The sequence below is a fragment of the Lagopus muta genome, chromosome 8 (assembly GCF_023343835.1).
Source record: "Lagopus muta isolate bLagMut1 chromosome 8, bLagMut1 primary, whole genome shotgun sequence".
Classification (NCBI taxonomy): Eukaryota; Metazoa; Chordata; class Aves; order Galliformes; family Phasianidae; genus Lagopus; species Lagopus muta.
In genome coordinates, this window is record NC_064440.1 from 16,874,219 (window position 1) to 16,891,527 (window position 17,309).

Below are 17,309 nucleotides of genomic sequence, written 5' to 3' on the forward strand. Positions count from 1 at the left end.
AACGCACATGAAAAAACAGATGTAATCATGTAACTGCAACTATGAGAATACACAAGTGGTTTTGTGTTGAAAGTGATGGGACAGCCACAAATTATGTTTGACAGACAAAGTTAATCGAGTATTGATTCAGACATACAGATTGGGATCAGAAAAATAAACCGCAGCTTTTTTGTCACTTAAGATACGTAGAGAGGCTAAAGCAAGCTGTAAGAAACTGCTAGGAGACACCTAAAGTCACCTGTTAAATTAAGCACTATGGTTCACAGACACAGAAGCAGACTATGATTCTCAATTGCTCTGTCTTCATCCCCCTCCTCTACAGTTTATCACATTCTCACCATCTTCTGTTTCTAAGGATCAGCAATTGGCTACCAAACCTTACTGGTTCCAACTCCTAATCACTCTGTGAGCTGCTAAACCACGCCTCTGAGCTATTCAGTGCACACCAATGGCCTGGCTGAATCTATTTTCTAAAAAATAAAAATAAAGTAAAGCAATTAATTAACTTGGCTAAATACCTACTTACAACAAACTTCACGCCAGTCCTCTACTTCTGTGTGTGTAGTCACATGTCTTCTCAAGCTCAACATCACATTTAAGCTCATAATACTATTTTCTGCCTGTTTGGAGATGTGGAACAACAGGGTTGAACAAGGATACATCTGTCACAGAAACACTGCAGTCTGTGCCAAACATTTTTTAGACTATATAAGTGCAATTCAGCAGTCTTTAAAAATGTACCATTAGCTTTCTGTGGTCACATGTGGCTAATGAGTATTCCAGGTGGCTGTCATAGGAACATAACAATGAGGTAGGCTTCTGAGAACATAATTATAAGGCAAATTTCACTGTTAGGACTAGTCATAATTTCTCTATCTTCTTATTTTTCCATTTTTCAGCCCAAATTCAGCCCCTCCATGTCATATTCTACTTTTTTAAAATTACAGTAAGAGGAAAGGCAACTGTTCCCATGTCATAATGGGCAGATCTGCCACAAAAACAGTTGCTAGATGTTCCCCACATCCCATACATCTTACACAGCTGAGCTTGAAATGAAGGAGAACACAAACTGAGACTAAAAAGAACAGATCTTGGGGTCCCATCGTGTTTCACCATGTAGATCTCTCTGAAAAATATCAACATTTTATAGCTAAATTCCAGTCTGAAACTCTCCCTTTTGGACATTCAGGAGATATAAATCACCTTCCTATTTTGGAAACCTCTTCTCAAATATGACAGTACTACGTTTGAATCAGGTATTACCAATTCTTTTTCTTTGTTTTACAAAAAAAATTGTAACATACCACAACATGAAGATACAAAACAGATCTCAGAGTTATCACCTTTATTTCACTGGATTTAGTGTACATAACCTCAGTGGCTGTGCCTCTTCTACAGTATTCTTTAATGTTTTAAAATAAAACTTTTGAGATTCACCACACACAGTCTGCATTTCAAATACCTACCCTGTGCCCATTATCCTTCTGCTTCTATATGTTTTGGGACAGGGATTTGCACTAAAGAAGCCATAAACTGTTATTTAATGCCAGAACAGGATACACAGTTTGAAAAAAATGAATGAATAGTGGGGGGGGGGGAAAAAAGAAAAAAAAAAAAAAGACTCCTTTAATGCTACACTCTAGAAGAAATGAAAATGTTCTTTATGGAACACACTGTTGGACTATGCAATAACGGCTGCCACGCTCAAAAACAATGACAAAAAACACCTTAAAATAAAATAAGATTATGAACAAACAGTTGGGATCCAAATTTAAGACAAAACAAATCAGTCAAATTGAAGAGAACGTCCACTACGGCTTTAAATTACAAGAGTGACTTCCGAAATCGGGAACTAAAATAAAAACAAAAACTGGAATCTATCAGCAAAGACTTCCCACCCCGCACCCCCCAACAATTCACAGTATGCATCTTTTACAACAAACCACCTGTGACACCACGTGCACAATGCAGCATAACAATATGAGTGCATGCAAAACCAACTGACTCATAATCAGACACAATGTTCATGCACGGATTACTAAATGTATCAATGCTGTGGGACCATGAAACAACTTCTGACCCATCGTCAGAGAAATTCCTGTCCTTAAAGACTTTCAAACTGTGATTGAATAAGGTCCTGATCATCTTAACGTTTTTCTTTGAGCCACAGCTGACACGAGGTGACCCCACACAGCTCCCTCTAACCTAACTCCTGACTCTGTAATGCTGCACTCAAAGACAGACTCTAACCCATGCCTTCTGCTATCCACAGCTCAGCTAACCTCTGATTAATTTGTTCCAAATAAAGGAGAAAACAATTTGCATTTGCTGAAAACAGAGAAAGACATTACAGCTAAATTCTTGAATCCTGAGTAAGTCTACTAATCTAGATCAGTGCTTGCAGCATTTTTTAATTCGTAGATTCCTAAAAAGGTCTTTCAATCAGCAGATGCTAGCTTTGCAACCAATACAAACCAGCTGGAATAGGCATGTTCTCTAGCTGTTTTGTAAAAGCTCGGGGGCCACAAGCTGGTTTGGAAGCTGCTGACATAACCTTATGGCACAGTAAGGAAGGTGATAATAAAATCATTCACTCTACTTTCAGCCTTTTCATACAAGCAGCAATTCCTATTATTAAGGGGGGGTGGGCATGTTTTATGCATTTTGGTCATGTGTTTACTGACTGATGTCCAAGCTCCATGGAGCACAGACTTTCACTTTTTGTTCTTAAAGATTTCACCTAAATACCAGAAGACTTTCACTGCAGCTAAGTGCAAGTAAGGAATCAGAAGCTTGTGTTTTATTCAGCAAACAAGTTTCAAATTTCCCAAAAGTGCTATGTAGGACATATCATACTTACTCTCCTCTGCTTATGAAGCAGAAGCTGAAAAGCCACTTGAGCAATCCCCCTGCACTTCCTACTATCTCAGTATTGCACAAACTGCAGCAAGCATCCTTACACCAGAAGACCATTTGGAAACAGAAGCTGAGGTTTATCAATCAGGACTACGAACTGCAAACATACAGTGCAAATAATCCACATTAAATGCAATTAGCCAAAACAGGTCAGATGAAAATGGCACAGGCCAGGGTTAGCATACCTTCCATAAAACAAATCTGAACTTTTTCTGAGGACAAAGCTAACATTTACCAAGTGAAACTAGAAACAAGTGAAACTTGACCATCTTAATTAAAAGCCTTTGACAAAGCACCAGAGATGTGATGAAAAACATGTTCCTTACATTGTTTTTTTAAATCTTTATTTATTTTTATTACTATTACTAAGGCTCTTCAGAAGTGAAAACGGAAGCTTGATTAGTAAAAGAATTCATCAGAATTTATCAGCTTCCAGTACTAAATTCCTGCTTGATTTAATTCCCAGGATATCAGTTATTTTTCTGTTAATTGTAAGGTCAGAGAGGACCCTATTTAAGCAATAAGCAGCAGGAACTAAACAAACAGAAGACCGGATCTGTAATTGAAATGTGTTTCCTGGAGGAAAGGAGTAAATCAGTGCAGATAATGTACTACAGAAGAAAGGAGAAAAAAAAGCAAAAAGTCACATGTTCCAAAACAATCTGTTCAAAAAACTTCTCACTAGAACATAAGTAGCTCTACAAAATTAGTGCCCCATTAAGGAATTTACATAGTTAGCAAGGTTTAAGTTACTAATCAAAAGCAACAGCTATTTGCTTTGTGAACAAAGAGTTGTGATACACAACTGAAGTTACAAAACAACCTGCACAGCCACTTCTGTCTGTGTGAGTGCACATCTGAGACAAGAACTCCAGAACACAACCTCATTCAATAGCCAGTTTAAAAAAAATAATTCTGGCAGTATAGTAAAGAGGCATTCAGAGAACTGGAACAGTTCAAATAATTCTTAATGCTTTTGAAATCCACCAGTTACAAGGTCACATTCAGTGTTATTTCATGGCACACCTCCTGATACCAGGTTTCTGGCCTGTGGATGAGCATCATGTGTTTTATATGAACAGCTGGAATTTGAAATTTGTCTTTAATGAACATAGGATATGACTACTAAAAACTGTATGTATTTTCCAAAAATCACTGGTCTCTCCTAAATCACTGCTCATCCTCATTTGATCATTGAAAGATTAAGGTTGGAAAGAGCAGCAAGACTGCCAGCCTATCACCACCATGCCCACTAAAACATCTCCCCAGGTGTCACATACACCCTCCTTGAAAACCTCCAGGGACAGTGACCTCACTGCCTTCCTGGGCAGCCCGTTCCAATACTTCACGCTTTCTGATCTGAAATTTTTCCGAATATTCAACATAAGTCTCCCCTGGCACAACTTAAGGCCACTACCTCTTGTCCTATCACAGTTACCTGGGAAAAAGAAGCCAGCCCTCACCTCACCAACACCTCATTTTAGGCAGTTGTGGAGAGCAACAATGTCTCCCCTGAGCCTTTTCTTCTACAGACTGACTAATCCTAGCTCCCTCAGCTGCTCCTCCTAAGGCGTGTTCCAAGTGGTTGATAAACCCCCGCTAAAGACACCAAGACATCTAATAACTGACCAACAAATATTTTCAAATAAATTAATTTCTAACCCCAGAAAAGGTTGCCCCTCCACAAATTAGGCAGAAGTAACTGTACAAAAAAGACATCATCTCCATACGCAGCCAATTCCAGATGACGTGGCAGAGCAACACAGCTGGAACTGGCAGGACTTAACAGGCACTGGGGAACAATCCACATCCCCGTTACTAAACCACCCTTGGCCTGAATATGGGAAAGGAATTTTCTATTTCTATAATCTAAGGAGCCATAAAGAGATAAAAATAACCACTTTGTTTGTCCTATTGAATAGGGGATTAAAATAACTGGCAACGTTTTAAGTCATGCACCAGAGGTGGATTCACCAGGTCACAATTGGAAAAGGAGAACTGCCAGGCCTTGATAAGCATGGCAATTACAGTTCTTTTATATACAGAACCACTCCAAGGGAGAGCAGCTTCCTTACACAGCAATAACAGCATATCCTTTGATTTATACAGTAGTCCTCCAGCAATACAACCAACATCCTGTTTTCATCTTAAAGTACAGCTGGGTAGGTTGCCTACAGGCTTTATTTATCAGAGCTCTTCTAACCAAGTCCATTCTCATTATGAGAAACAGCACCATCCAGTTCAGCAAGCATTTCTTATCTTCCCAACTCTTTCCTTCTAAAAATTCTGATGTGGTATCTACATTTAGGTACTACACTGATGTGATATAATGAGAGCTTTGAAATAACATTTATAAACTACAGTAAAAATGCTCCCCCCACCTGGAAAGTCATGTAAAAACACCCAAGAAAATTCAGAGGAAAAGGAGTTTGTGGCTTTCAGAGGAAAGATCAGAAATACTGATTGAATGACCTAAGCTGTAAGATTTCATAAAGCCCTCAAAGCACAGATTTCCAAGATCAGGAATTCCTTTTGTGAATCCTCCCCAGATTTAGAAATTTTCTCCAAATAACAGAGAATCTCAGTAAAATGCCTAAAAACATAATATTTCTATGAGATACCTCTCTGACTACTTTAAATATTTAATAGTTCTGCATCCTGTGTGAATGCAAGTGAGAATTCTGCCACAAAATCACTTTTCCACACTGTTACCCATGAAGGAACTAGCCAAGAAGCATTTTGTGTATGATTTACATTCATACTCCGTGCCCATGCAATAACTCATGAACATTCCACTCGTATGCTGTCACCTTTTAGAAAGAGAAGTATTGAGAATGCTTAACTGTTCACTAGTGCACTTGCTCAAAACAATTTTAGAAGTTTTTCACTTGTTGAATGTAATTCACAAAAATCTAACAAAACAAGGAATGTGTTTCTAGTTATAGCAACATTTTATATTGATTTACACTCGAAGAAAGGGTAAGCAGCATACCAACAGAGCATCAGTGGAAACATAAATGCTTTATCAATAGGGCAAGGTTCTCATTTAGAAAGTAATAACCCTGATTCAAGTGAACAAGAGAACTTAGAACTCGTCTGCACTAGTCAGAAAAAGGGGATGGTGTGGGGATAAAGATGGAAGACAGACAGAAGTACCACCAGCAGAGCTACAGCAGTAGAAACTTCAGTGTCCAGAAGGTGCGTAGAACACCTGAACACCACCCACACCACAGCTTCTGCTATTGTCCTTAATAGTATAAGTTAGGCCAGGGACAAGCTGCAGGTAACTCATTTGCTAAAATCTCACTAAGACTTGTCCCAGTTCCCTCAAATCTACTACTGTAAACCAATGCTTCAGAGTCTGATCAAAAGGAATGCAAGTCTTGTTTTAAGATACTGAAAATAGCTGCCCATTAGCTTCTCTCTCAGCTTAATACTGCTATCTATGTAGATGACAGGAGAATGAGACACCAACAAGAGAGCTAAATTCACCTGAGAACTCTGTTCACCCTCACTCTACGAACTAGAACTCCATGTGCCAATGGCCTCAAACCCATTGACCTCTCCCAGTTGCCATGTCTTCTCTCCCAATAACAAGGGTTGAGTTTCAAACACCACTCAAAGACATCTGTAGAAACAGCTCTAGCTTCCTATCATGCAAGAGTTCCAGGTTGCTTCAGAACAACAACCAGAGAGCCATTAGCCATACCTAAAACAAAAACAGTCACAATTTTTCACATGTTTTTACATGGATTTGAGGTCACTGCCATACTGCAGCTACTGTAAAGAAGAAAGCCTCTCTTTGGGGCCAGAACTTCAAAGCTTACCCTTCAAAAACATCATCAAATTAAAAAGAATATCCTGAGGTGAACACAAGTAAGAGAAAAGAACAGAAAGCAATAAAAACCTTTCCAAACTTTAAAAAAAGACTCATGTAATCATAAAAAGCTGGTTGCCAACATCTAAGTGAAGAAAAAGACTTAAAGAATCTACAATAAACTTATTACTCCACCAACTCAAGAACAGCAGTAAATCTGCACAGCTCAGAACAAGACACAAACTCCTTTCCACCTAGGTTGTCCATATAAGACACAGTAAGGTATTCAACTACTATCAAAAGAGAGTAAGAAAAGTCTTTAGCCTGTAACAGATCTCTGAATCCTTAGAGTTGAAAGGAACATCCGAAGGCCATCTAGTCCAACTCCTGTGAAACGAACAGGGAGCAATCAGTCTCTCATAAAGAGCCATAAAACCATTCCTTTCTTGTTGTAATTTAAATGTTTAACTCAAAACATTCGTCAATCAAAGCCACAAATGAATGCAGTGAAGATATGACTTGCTGGTACAGCCCCGTTAGTTTAAGGATGTGATTCACATCTGCTGACATCTCATGTTACTGTCAGAAGGGTGGAGCTTAAGGACTGAACTTTTACAATTCCTGCTAAAGTTTTGACATATTTCAGCTCTCCCTTCCAATCCTTAGTAAAGTATCTTTGCAAACAAACTGGAGCTCTTTCTACCGCACTGAGCACCTATTCACATGATTCCACAGACTGACTAAAGGCAACTCAGTATACAACCAAGATGTGAATCTTGATCTGACAGGATGTGGGAAAGGCCAGTAACTGTAGAGTTGTCCAAATCTCATTGGCTTTTATTGCATTTTTACATGACTTCTAAAAACTCAACATTATTGTTTCTAATCTTGGACCCCTTGTTTACATATAAGAGAAGAATTCTTTAGATATTTAACTATTCTTCCTTTCTGAGACTGGTGCTGGCACCGACACTGTACACTTCTCAGTTAATTAGGGTAGGATTTTTGAAGGGTATTTCTATCTGAAGTTCTTCCAAGAACCTCTGACAAGCCTTTGTTTACAAAATAAACAGTTCACTGGGCGCTTCATTTCTTACTACAGATTTGTGCACCATGAGCAGGAAGAGGCAGCATCAGCTGGTCAAAGAACAGAGATTTAACTCAGGAAATGCGAAGGTTACACAGTCAGGGTATCTGCTATGAAAGGCCCACTAGGCCTGTAGGCACACATCTGATGGACACAGCCCAGCAGTTAGCAGTCACTAACTGGCAAGGCAATGGCACAGCTGAATTCACACAGGGCTGCACACAGGCTGAAGGCCTCATTAGCAATCCAAATCCTGAACCAGCTCTGAACTCAGTACTGCTCCAGTGAGGGAGCAATAGTGATGTCCCTCGCTCTCAAGTTTAAAATATCAAACATATCCAACTTAAAGGGCAAGTTAATCTATAACCAGTGCTCACAGCATGCCATCCTCTGCCAAAGGCAGGATCAACACGGCAGGCTGGATTTTACCCACAAAGGTGAAGACTTTAAGAGAGTTTTGAGATTTCAACATGCCGACCCTGCTGTCCCCACAAGGAGGACAAGCCACACAACAGCAGTGACCACAACCTGACAATCAAAACATCTAAAAAAAAGTAATTAGATGAAGTAACATTAGAAGTATTAGTCATTACCTTTTGTCTTCATATTACACAACTGTAAACATAAAGCAGAACTTACTTTCATATTTCTTTTAGACTTCCTAACTTCAGCTCTTGATTACACCCTATGCAAGCAAATAAGCCCATAAAATGGTTATGATCTCCTCTGCTCACTCTAGACTTTTACAGGCCTGCATTTCATTTTTAGCTATCAAAATACAAATAACCACTGCCAACATGATTACAGCAGTCTTGCAAGGTTAAATCAGTAACAGAAACATGAGCAAGTTTCTCAAATAAGAAGTGCCTTACTACAGTAAAGATACAAGACAAAAATGTGGGGCTTTTTGTTTGCCTTCTTTTTAACATAACCTCATGTCTTATAGAAATGCTTTAAGCAAGGAGGAGAATGTATTTTGTCTCAAATGAAATTTCAAGCTTTAGTACTAAACATGTTAATCACTAACATCCAAACTCTATATACAAACAACAGAAGCTTGAAAACAAATAGGTTTTTTTCTTGTCCTAATGCTTCTATTAACTCATACAGAATAAGGTTACGGTGTTATAAACTAAACTGGGGCCACAATTAAAGTCATACTTTATTTTTCTCAAAGCTGAGATCTAAAAATACACCTGATTATCTTTTGGAGCTCACAGATGTTGTACTAATGTGACATTTCTCATCTCCTCTGCAGAGGGGGCACAGCTCCTATGGACATGCCATGGATCTTGCCATGAAATTGCTCGAGTTACCAAATGTTTGGTGTTTTTTTGTTTTGTTTTGTTTTTTTTGTTTGTTCGTTTTTAAATTCCATCCTTCATCAATACTTGTATAAAATACTGGTTGGTTGGCATTGCATAGGATGAAATTACAGCATTTACATCCTATGTCACTATTTCCAAACATTCTCAATTCTAAATAAAAACTTATTCCAGATTAAATTGCCAGCAAGCAGATTTAAAAAGCAAACAAGAACAACAACAAAGCGCCTTGCAAACACACTGGCTAGCAGGCTTTACGTATGGGAACTACTGAACCCAGAAAAAATTTTCTGTGAGTACAAGCAGGGATGGAAAAAATAAAAGAACAATGACAAGAAAACCATTCTTAAGCAGTATCTTAAAGACCACCACCAGAAAAAAGAAAAAAAGCACAACAATTTATTTGTCTGAACATTTCTAAAAGTATTGAGATGAAGTCATTTAATAATGTAAAGGTTTCGTTCAACTTTCACAGTTCATTGCACTTCCCTCCTCTCCCTTTATTCATGCGAAACTTATAGATGAAGAGGCATTACAGCAGTGTATTTTGGGAGGAAGACTGGAAAGTTTGCAAGTGTTTGGGCAGCGGAAATATGAGAACAGTCAAAAAAAGATGCTTAGAATCAAGACAGATTCCAGCAGTTCAGACAATGATGTCAGATCCTTATTACTTTTCCAAAATACACTGCTTCAGATTCTCTCCATCTCCCTTGCCATTAACAGTCAGCTCTGAAAGACTGCTTTTATAACACTGATTTTCCACCTTGCTATTCTATGGAAGTGAACAAGCATTACCTTGTGTGCTGAGACTATCCTCACTATACCAAAGGGGAGGCAAGCAGGGGAGATACAATTGTTCTCCTTCCGTGTAGAGCAAAAAACCAAAAGTTATTTTAATTACAAAATCCTCTGACTACTGTACATACATATCATTTGGAAGAAAATATTCTTTCTACTCTCCCCCGAAAAAGGAAAAAAAAACCACCAAAAACAAATAAACAAAAAAGACAACAACTTAAGGAGTTGCAGGAATACAGATACACCTCCCAGGTAAAAAATGCTTTCAACACTGTTGTCACAAGACCTTGTAATCAGATAGCTCAGCAGATTATCTTCTACTTGCATTATAGCATCCAACTGTTCTGCCCTCCAGTTTGGCAGCAAACAGGGGACTAGGTTCTACAAAGGTCAAGAGCAATGCAATGATACTTAAACATTTGACATTACAAATGACAAGAACTCAACTTATTGTATTTTTCCCTACTGTACTTCTAATTATCTCATTACCTACACATTGAAAATATCTGCACATTAATAACTTGCAAGCAAGCATTCATCACCATTTTGGAACAAGCTCTCTGATGCTATATGAGCCAAAGCAGGTAACAGCCCACAAGACCAAAGTACAACATCCATGTACAGCTCAACCAGATTACACAGCAGATCATTACCTGACAATGAAGAACAGCATGCTGCCATGCTTGGAGAGGTCTAGGGAAAGGACACCATCAAACTGGTGAGAACCCGATATCAGTATTTAACTACACAGCCTTATGGAACAGCTGAAAGAGATACTGAAGCCTTCCAGTAGATAAAAGCATAAAAATTAGCTGCTATACAACCACATACAGAGCTTTAGTCTTTGGAAGATGATCTATCTAAAGGTCTGAAATGAAAGCAGCTAAAATGCCCAAGAGAAGAATTAATGCCCAAGAAATCAAAGCAAATTAAAATAAGATTTCTAAAACCAACAGAGAAATTCTTTTTAGGAATACGAAAAGGGTGTGAAAAGGGACTTGATTCTGAAGACAAACACACAGGTTTCTAATTTTGTTATTTTGCAATGGAGTGATCTTTAGAATTAAGACATCACTTCATAGTGACAATAGGGGAGATGCAGGGCAAAGAACAAAACGCACAATCATCGGTATTTGAGAGAAAGTCAAACTCACACACAGAAATTATTTACATTATTTGGCGAGCTGGAAAGGTTCACTTAGATATATTTAAAATGTATACACATTTAGATATACGAATTTACAAAAAATCAAATTACATTTTCTAAACCAAGTGGTTATACTTACAGAACAGAGATAAATAATAACATTCAAATAAATGTGCAGGAAAAATTGTTAAGGTGCAGCTAAGAAAGTACACTTTGGAAGCTACTTCTCCAATTTAAATCTTTGATGAATTAATGCTCCCAACAACAAAACTGATGCTTTCTCGCAGGAAAAAAGCTCATGCCTAGCCAAAAATATTTATGTGTTCTATTTTCTTTAACCAAAAATAGCAATCCTGACAGCTCTAGTCTTGCAGAACAGTTGACATATACAGAAGCTCCCCAGGGAGACATTTCACTCATAGGTTAGGGATGCATCTTTTACCCACACTCATCTTTTTGATCCTTTACAATCACTGAAAGACGCACAAAAATGGGAGTGCCCTTTCTGAACTTCGTAATCTCCAAGCAAATGAAAAACAAATCCAGGAACTCTTAGTTTGGTAAAGATTCCTATGGGATTGCACTCATAATGCAGAAAAAATATGTTCCCTTAACTATGAAAAAAACCCACATTTCTACACTTAACCATCACCATGCAGATTTTAAGTTAGAATGCCCCTACTTGAACTCAAAGTAGTAAAAGTTTACTTTCATACAAAGAGTTGCACTTTTAATTATGAAACCATATTTAGGAGAGTATTCAAGTGAAATCTCAAATTTTTAATTGCCTGTTACAAGTCAAAGCAGCGTTGCTTTTTCCCCTGCTGAGCTCCCCATTGACACATGCTGCACAGTTTCCTTTTCATTGTGCTAATGCTGGGCATAGCCACAGAACTCTACAGGAGTCTAGGAGAAAACAGCTTCTTGTCATCCTCGAATGCTTTGACGTCAACTCACTGAGTTGCAGAGCAGAGTACAGCAGCAGCAAATGCTCCTGCAATGAGCAGCTCTTTCTCAAGCAGCCTGCAGCCATGTGAGCATGAAGCCAAAGCAGCAGGTCAGCTGCTGGGGAGCTAGGGAGAACCAGGTGAGAAGGAAGAAAAGACCTGTTTTAACTTGCAAGCAGCCATGAAAAAGAACACTCTGCATTCCTCGCTCTCTTAATGGAGTGGATACAACTCACACTGGCTTGTAAATTTCAAGGAAAAAAAAAAAAAAAAATCAGAACTATTTAGCTGAGCAGGCGCTAAGAGCTGCTTGGATAATTTGGGATCTGCCACTCTCCAGCATGCACAAGGCTACAACAGCAGCAGCTGGAAACGACAGCGGCCACGCTGTAACTTGCTGTAACACTGAGAAAACTTCCACACTACAGTCAAAAAACAGAAGCAGTGCTGGGCTTCCTGAAGGGAGGCCTATTTAGATGTTAGTAGATTAAAGGAGAAACCATTTGTTTGTAAGTCTGAAACATTCCTGGTGACTCAATTTACCTGTCAGATGACGGGATCACTATAAAGGTCTCCTCTGGGATCTAAGCCTTTGGATCCTTACAATGGGCCCTTTTCTTCCTCCACCCAACACAGATGCTACTACTCAAAATAAACAGTGATCTTCAGGTCTACATGAACACTGTAGTCTCTTATAAAGTTAACAAAAGCATCCAGTAACAACAGAAAAGAAGAACTTCACATAAGATAACATTGAAACAAACCCATATTCTGGTCCAAAACACCTTTTTTCTCACATGCCTTTGAACTAATGACTAGCTCTCCTTTTTGGAAGGTAGCATCATGCTGGACAAAGCTTAGAAATAGTTGCTGATTTCTCTTTTGTATACTACCCTCCCACACAAATTTTCACTCTAGCATCCTCATTCCTTAGCCCCCTAACGTTTCCTTGATCTCATTCCCACAGCAACATACTCCAACAGGGAACGTAACTGCTACATACTCAGCTATGACTTCAGACTCAATGTTTGAATATCCAAACCAGCCACTAAATACAACAATATTCAATTCAAAGCACCACTGTGTCATGCAGCTATTCGATGTTGCCTTGGCTAAGGCAGACACATTAAAATGAACAACAAAATCACCCTGCGAAGTGTTCCATATACATTCCAAATTCAGATGACAAACATCACCCTGGAACAGGAACATTCAAGTGGCTCCTGATTGGGATCCACCCACAAAGTGGTTAACTCCCTGTTTTAAACACTCAGCAAATGCTATGGGCACAAGTTCTCAAAGTTCTTTCCATTTTGTTATTTTTCTAATTAGTTCTTCTTCATTGGGTCATGGGAACAAGAAAAAATGAGCTATTTATCTTGAATTCTTGAGCGTAAGAGATAGAGTACTTTTAAGATCGGATGGCCCACTGCACGCAGGCCAACGTATATTCTGATTCTAGAGACTGCTATCGAAAGCACAAAGGTATTGTGTTTATCCACAAGTATCTATACATGATAAAGTAGTAAGCACATCATTAGCAACAGCCAATTAATTGGAAGTAAAAATGCAGTTCCAGGCCTAACCCACATTTCACCAACCGGCAAACTTGCATTCTCCACTTTCCCCTCCAACCTGCTGCTATGGCGTGGCAGCTGACCACCTGCCCTGCTGTCAGCACTGCCCTTTCACAACACAGAGGATCCACATTCGTACTGCAACTAATCTGTGGCCAGGCTGGGAACTGGCTCAGCTGACAAGTTGAAAGAGAGGGAGAGAGCTCAAACCAGCACTTCAAGCTTGATGCCAGACATTTTTCAACACTGAACCACAGCTGATGTCTCTGGAGATCTGTAATCTGATTGAAATTATTTGATAAAAAGAACTCAACGGTTGTATTGAAGCAAAGACACACAACAGATAAGTTAAATTTCTTGTTCTTTCTGTAAATACCCACATCTATTTCTCAAAGGCAGCTCTAAGCAACTGAAAAGATTTTTGTCTTGCTCCTCTTATTAACTTCAGTATGTCCACCAGGCCAAGCTGCCAGGGAATGGAGCATAACAACACCAGAGGAGGTTCTGAAGCACCCAGGCACTGCCCCATTCTGCACTGACCTCTCTGCCTTCAGCCCTGGAGAAAAGCTGTAGCCCCCAGCTGTGTGCTCATGAGATACAGAAATAAAGATAGAAAGTTTTTTATTGCTTTGCTAAGGCAGAACAGAAGCTGCTTTCTGAAAGTAAACATACGTATGATTAAAGGGAACAAATTAAATCATAAAATTATCATAAACCGATTAGAACTGAATTAAAAGGCATACCTCAATGTCATTCTGATATTTGAAAGAAAATAAATCTTTAGTTTACTGAAATTCAAGTTTGCTCCAGTAGTTTAACAGCACATTTACTGGCAATACTTTACAGTAAAAGTCTCTGTCAAGTAGTGCAATCCCCTTGTTAACATAAAAATTTATTTACACCAGAGGTTCAGCACTGCTCTTGTAATAGTAGGAAAACTGTGGTCAAGATGCTGGATACCACCCACCGTCAATTTTTTTTTTTTATTACTTTTAAGTATTAAGACACACATTTTCCTATCATCCCATAGCACAGTGACAACACAAAGCCAATTCAGCTCTGAACAGGAGCTCTCTGTGTCACTGGCCTGGCAGGAGTGCGCTGCCAGGAGTGCTCCTCAGACGCAAGGCAAGATGGATGAGCTATAAAACTATTAAAAGTATGTCTGGCTCATCCCAGCAGAATAAGAAAATTCCATACAGAAGAGCCACAACATAACATGGAAGACAAAATTATACAGAAATTGCAAGGCTAACTAAATAGCAACACATGAAAACTCACAACACCTACCAAGCTGTGCAGTTACCACAGATTACACCTCCTAGCTTCAAAGAACACATTTGCTGGTAACAAATTCCAGTTGTGTTTTACCAACATTCCCCACCTGGTCAGGCAGGATAGGAGGAGTCACAACGCCACGCCACAGCGTTCAGTAATGTGTTTGAACAATATTGCCATTTCAAAAACACAACGTTCCCTCTAATCTCACCCAGCAAAGAGGACTACAGCACTGCTGACTGCTCTAAGGCAAGTCTGTGGACCCTCGTCAGTAAGTGGGAGGGAGCTGCTGGTACACACAGATTTTTTTTGCCCAAATCCAGCATTTGGATGAGCAAAGGAGACTATCTTCAGGAAGTAATTAAGACTGGCAAGGTTGAAATCTTGTTGTAACAAGTAAGGAATGATAAGTCGATTTTCCAAGCACTAAATTATGTGGAAACAGCTGATAAAAAGCCTGAAATTACACCTGCAGGGCAAATGAAAACAAGCATTGCTGTTAGCTACAAAACTGAGACGCGAATGCTGACGGGTGCCTGAAGCCACATGAAGGGAACACACGAGCCCTCCTGACTCAGGGAGACTGAGCAGCAACACAGCACAGCCGGCAGCACTAGGGCAGGCCGCAGGTCTGTGGGATCTGCTGGGGTGGCCTTCACTTGTTTTTGTGTTCCAGCCCCAAGGAGAACAGAGGACCTTGAAGGCACACTGGTTTAGTGCCTTCCTAACCCGTTATCATGCTCCATCCCCGCACATTCAGTTCTTTCAACTGAACCCATGTACAGAAGACTTAGAAATGCAGTAATTATCTGTACTTAACTATACCTTCTACACTGCCTGGAGCTGTCAGCTCCACTTCTGTGTGGCCATGCATTAACGTGGGACTGCCATAAGGACCAAGCTGAAGAAGCACCTTGTTAGTTCTCCACGTTCACTCCACCATCCATCATTCACACTGATTTGATCACTGCTTCAAGTACCACCACCAGCTCTGAGAGCTTACAGCGCAACCAGTTAGCCAACTAACACGAAAGCTCCCAGAAAGCCTCGGCTAAAACACAAACGCCCTAAAGCCAGACGCAGGGCGCCTGCCAGCCCGGCCACGGGGTGAGGGTCCTCCGTCGCACATCCGAGCCCTCCCGCCGCCCCGTCCCCACCTCGCTACACGGAGATACAAAGCATCTCTTGAGAGTTCCATCTTCCGGCGGGCTGTAAGCGACTGATCGCCCGCCGGGTAGGGCTGGCGCCAGCAACCAAGCACGCCTGCCCCCGCTTCTCCCCGTACACACGCTGCGCCTTTACCTCTCAGACTCCCACCGAAGCGCTACGCCGTGCTCCGCTCTCCCACACCACCGCGGCTTCTGCACGGACAGCGGCGGTTACAGAAGGAGCCGTCCCGAGGAGCCGCTCCCCGCACCGCAATGCCGCCCGGCAGGTACTCCGCGGACGACGGGCGCGCCCTGGGCGAGGCGTGAGGGCTCGCGACGCCCTCGGCCCCTCTGCCCGCAGCCCGTTCCCAGCTCAGACGGCGCCCGAGTGCCGTCGAGGAACGGAGGACCGCGGGCCATGCCCCCCTTCCCGCCCCTCCCGCAGCCGTTTAACGGTCACCGCTCCATCTGCCGGCTCCACAGGGCGCCGCCGCCCGAACGCGTGGAAGGAGCCCGCGCCGTAGGGACCCGCACCGCGCGCCCTACGCGCTCCGCTCATGCCCCCCGTCCCCCCCCCCCCCGCTCCGAGCAATGCGCCGCGCTTACCCGGAGGACGGCAGGACGGCCGTCTGCGGAGAACAGCCAGCCATGCTTGCGGGACCCGCCTCACCTGCGCGGGGTGGGCTGCGGAAAGCGGCCCGGATCCGCCTCACCCCCGAGCGCGGGCATCCGGCTGCCTGTGCCGGGGCGGCCGCTCTCCAAACCACACCTCGAGAAGAGACGCGGAGAAACGGGGAATGAAAACGAAAAAAAAAACAAACCACGCGCACACACACACACACACACACAAAAAAAAAACCAACTTGGCGGAGAGAAACTTGAAACGCGGAACCCCCGCCCGCGCAGACACAGAGTCTCGCTGTTCCCGTCCCGACTCCTCCCTCCGCGGCCCGCCTCCACCCACCGGCTCCAGCCCGACGCCCGCCCGGTGCGGGACGAGCTCTCTCGGCTGCGGCCGTCAGGGCCCGCGGGGGCAGGGCCGCTCCTCTCGGCTGGAATTTTCCTCTCCCCGAGCAAACCGTCCCGGCCGCCGCCTCGGGCTCAGCCCTTCCCCATTCCTGCCAGCAGGGCGCGGGGAGAAGCGCCTCCAGGTGCGGACAGCCCGCGGCAGCCTGGCTGCGAGTACCGCCAGCTGTGCCGGTGTCACACCGGGTGAGCAGGAGGTGCCGGCACAGAAAACACGCAGCTCTTCTGCCCGGTAATATTTCG

At 41.8% G+C, this 17,309-nt stretch overlaps 1 protein-coding gene across 4 annotated transcripts in view; it reads right to left on the reverse strand.

Annotated features, from left to right (window-relative positions):
- The window catches only part of COBLL1 (cordon-bleu WH2 repeat protein like 1), a 74,656-nt gene extending 57,607 nt beyond the window's left edge, over positions 1-17,049 (reverse strand). The window contains exons 1-2 of one of the 4 annotated variants that reach the window (XM_048952317.1): positions 17,005-17,049; positions 16,647-16,809 (exon numbers count right to left, since the gene is read on the reverse strand). In XM_048952317.1, the coding sequence (XP_048808274.1) occupies positions 16,647-16,690 (44 nt within the window). In that variant the 5' untranslated portion in view covers positions 16,691-16,809; positions 17,005-17,049. Of the gene's footprint in view, positions 1-16,194; positions 16,420-16,646; positions 16,983-17,004 lie in introns of those variants that run through there. The other 3 variants (XM_048952316.1, XM_048952318.1, XM_048952320.1) reach the window with 3 other exon arrangements.
- Between the last annotated feature and the right edge of the window lie 260 nt (positions 17,050-17,309).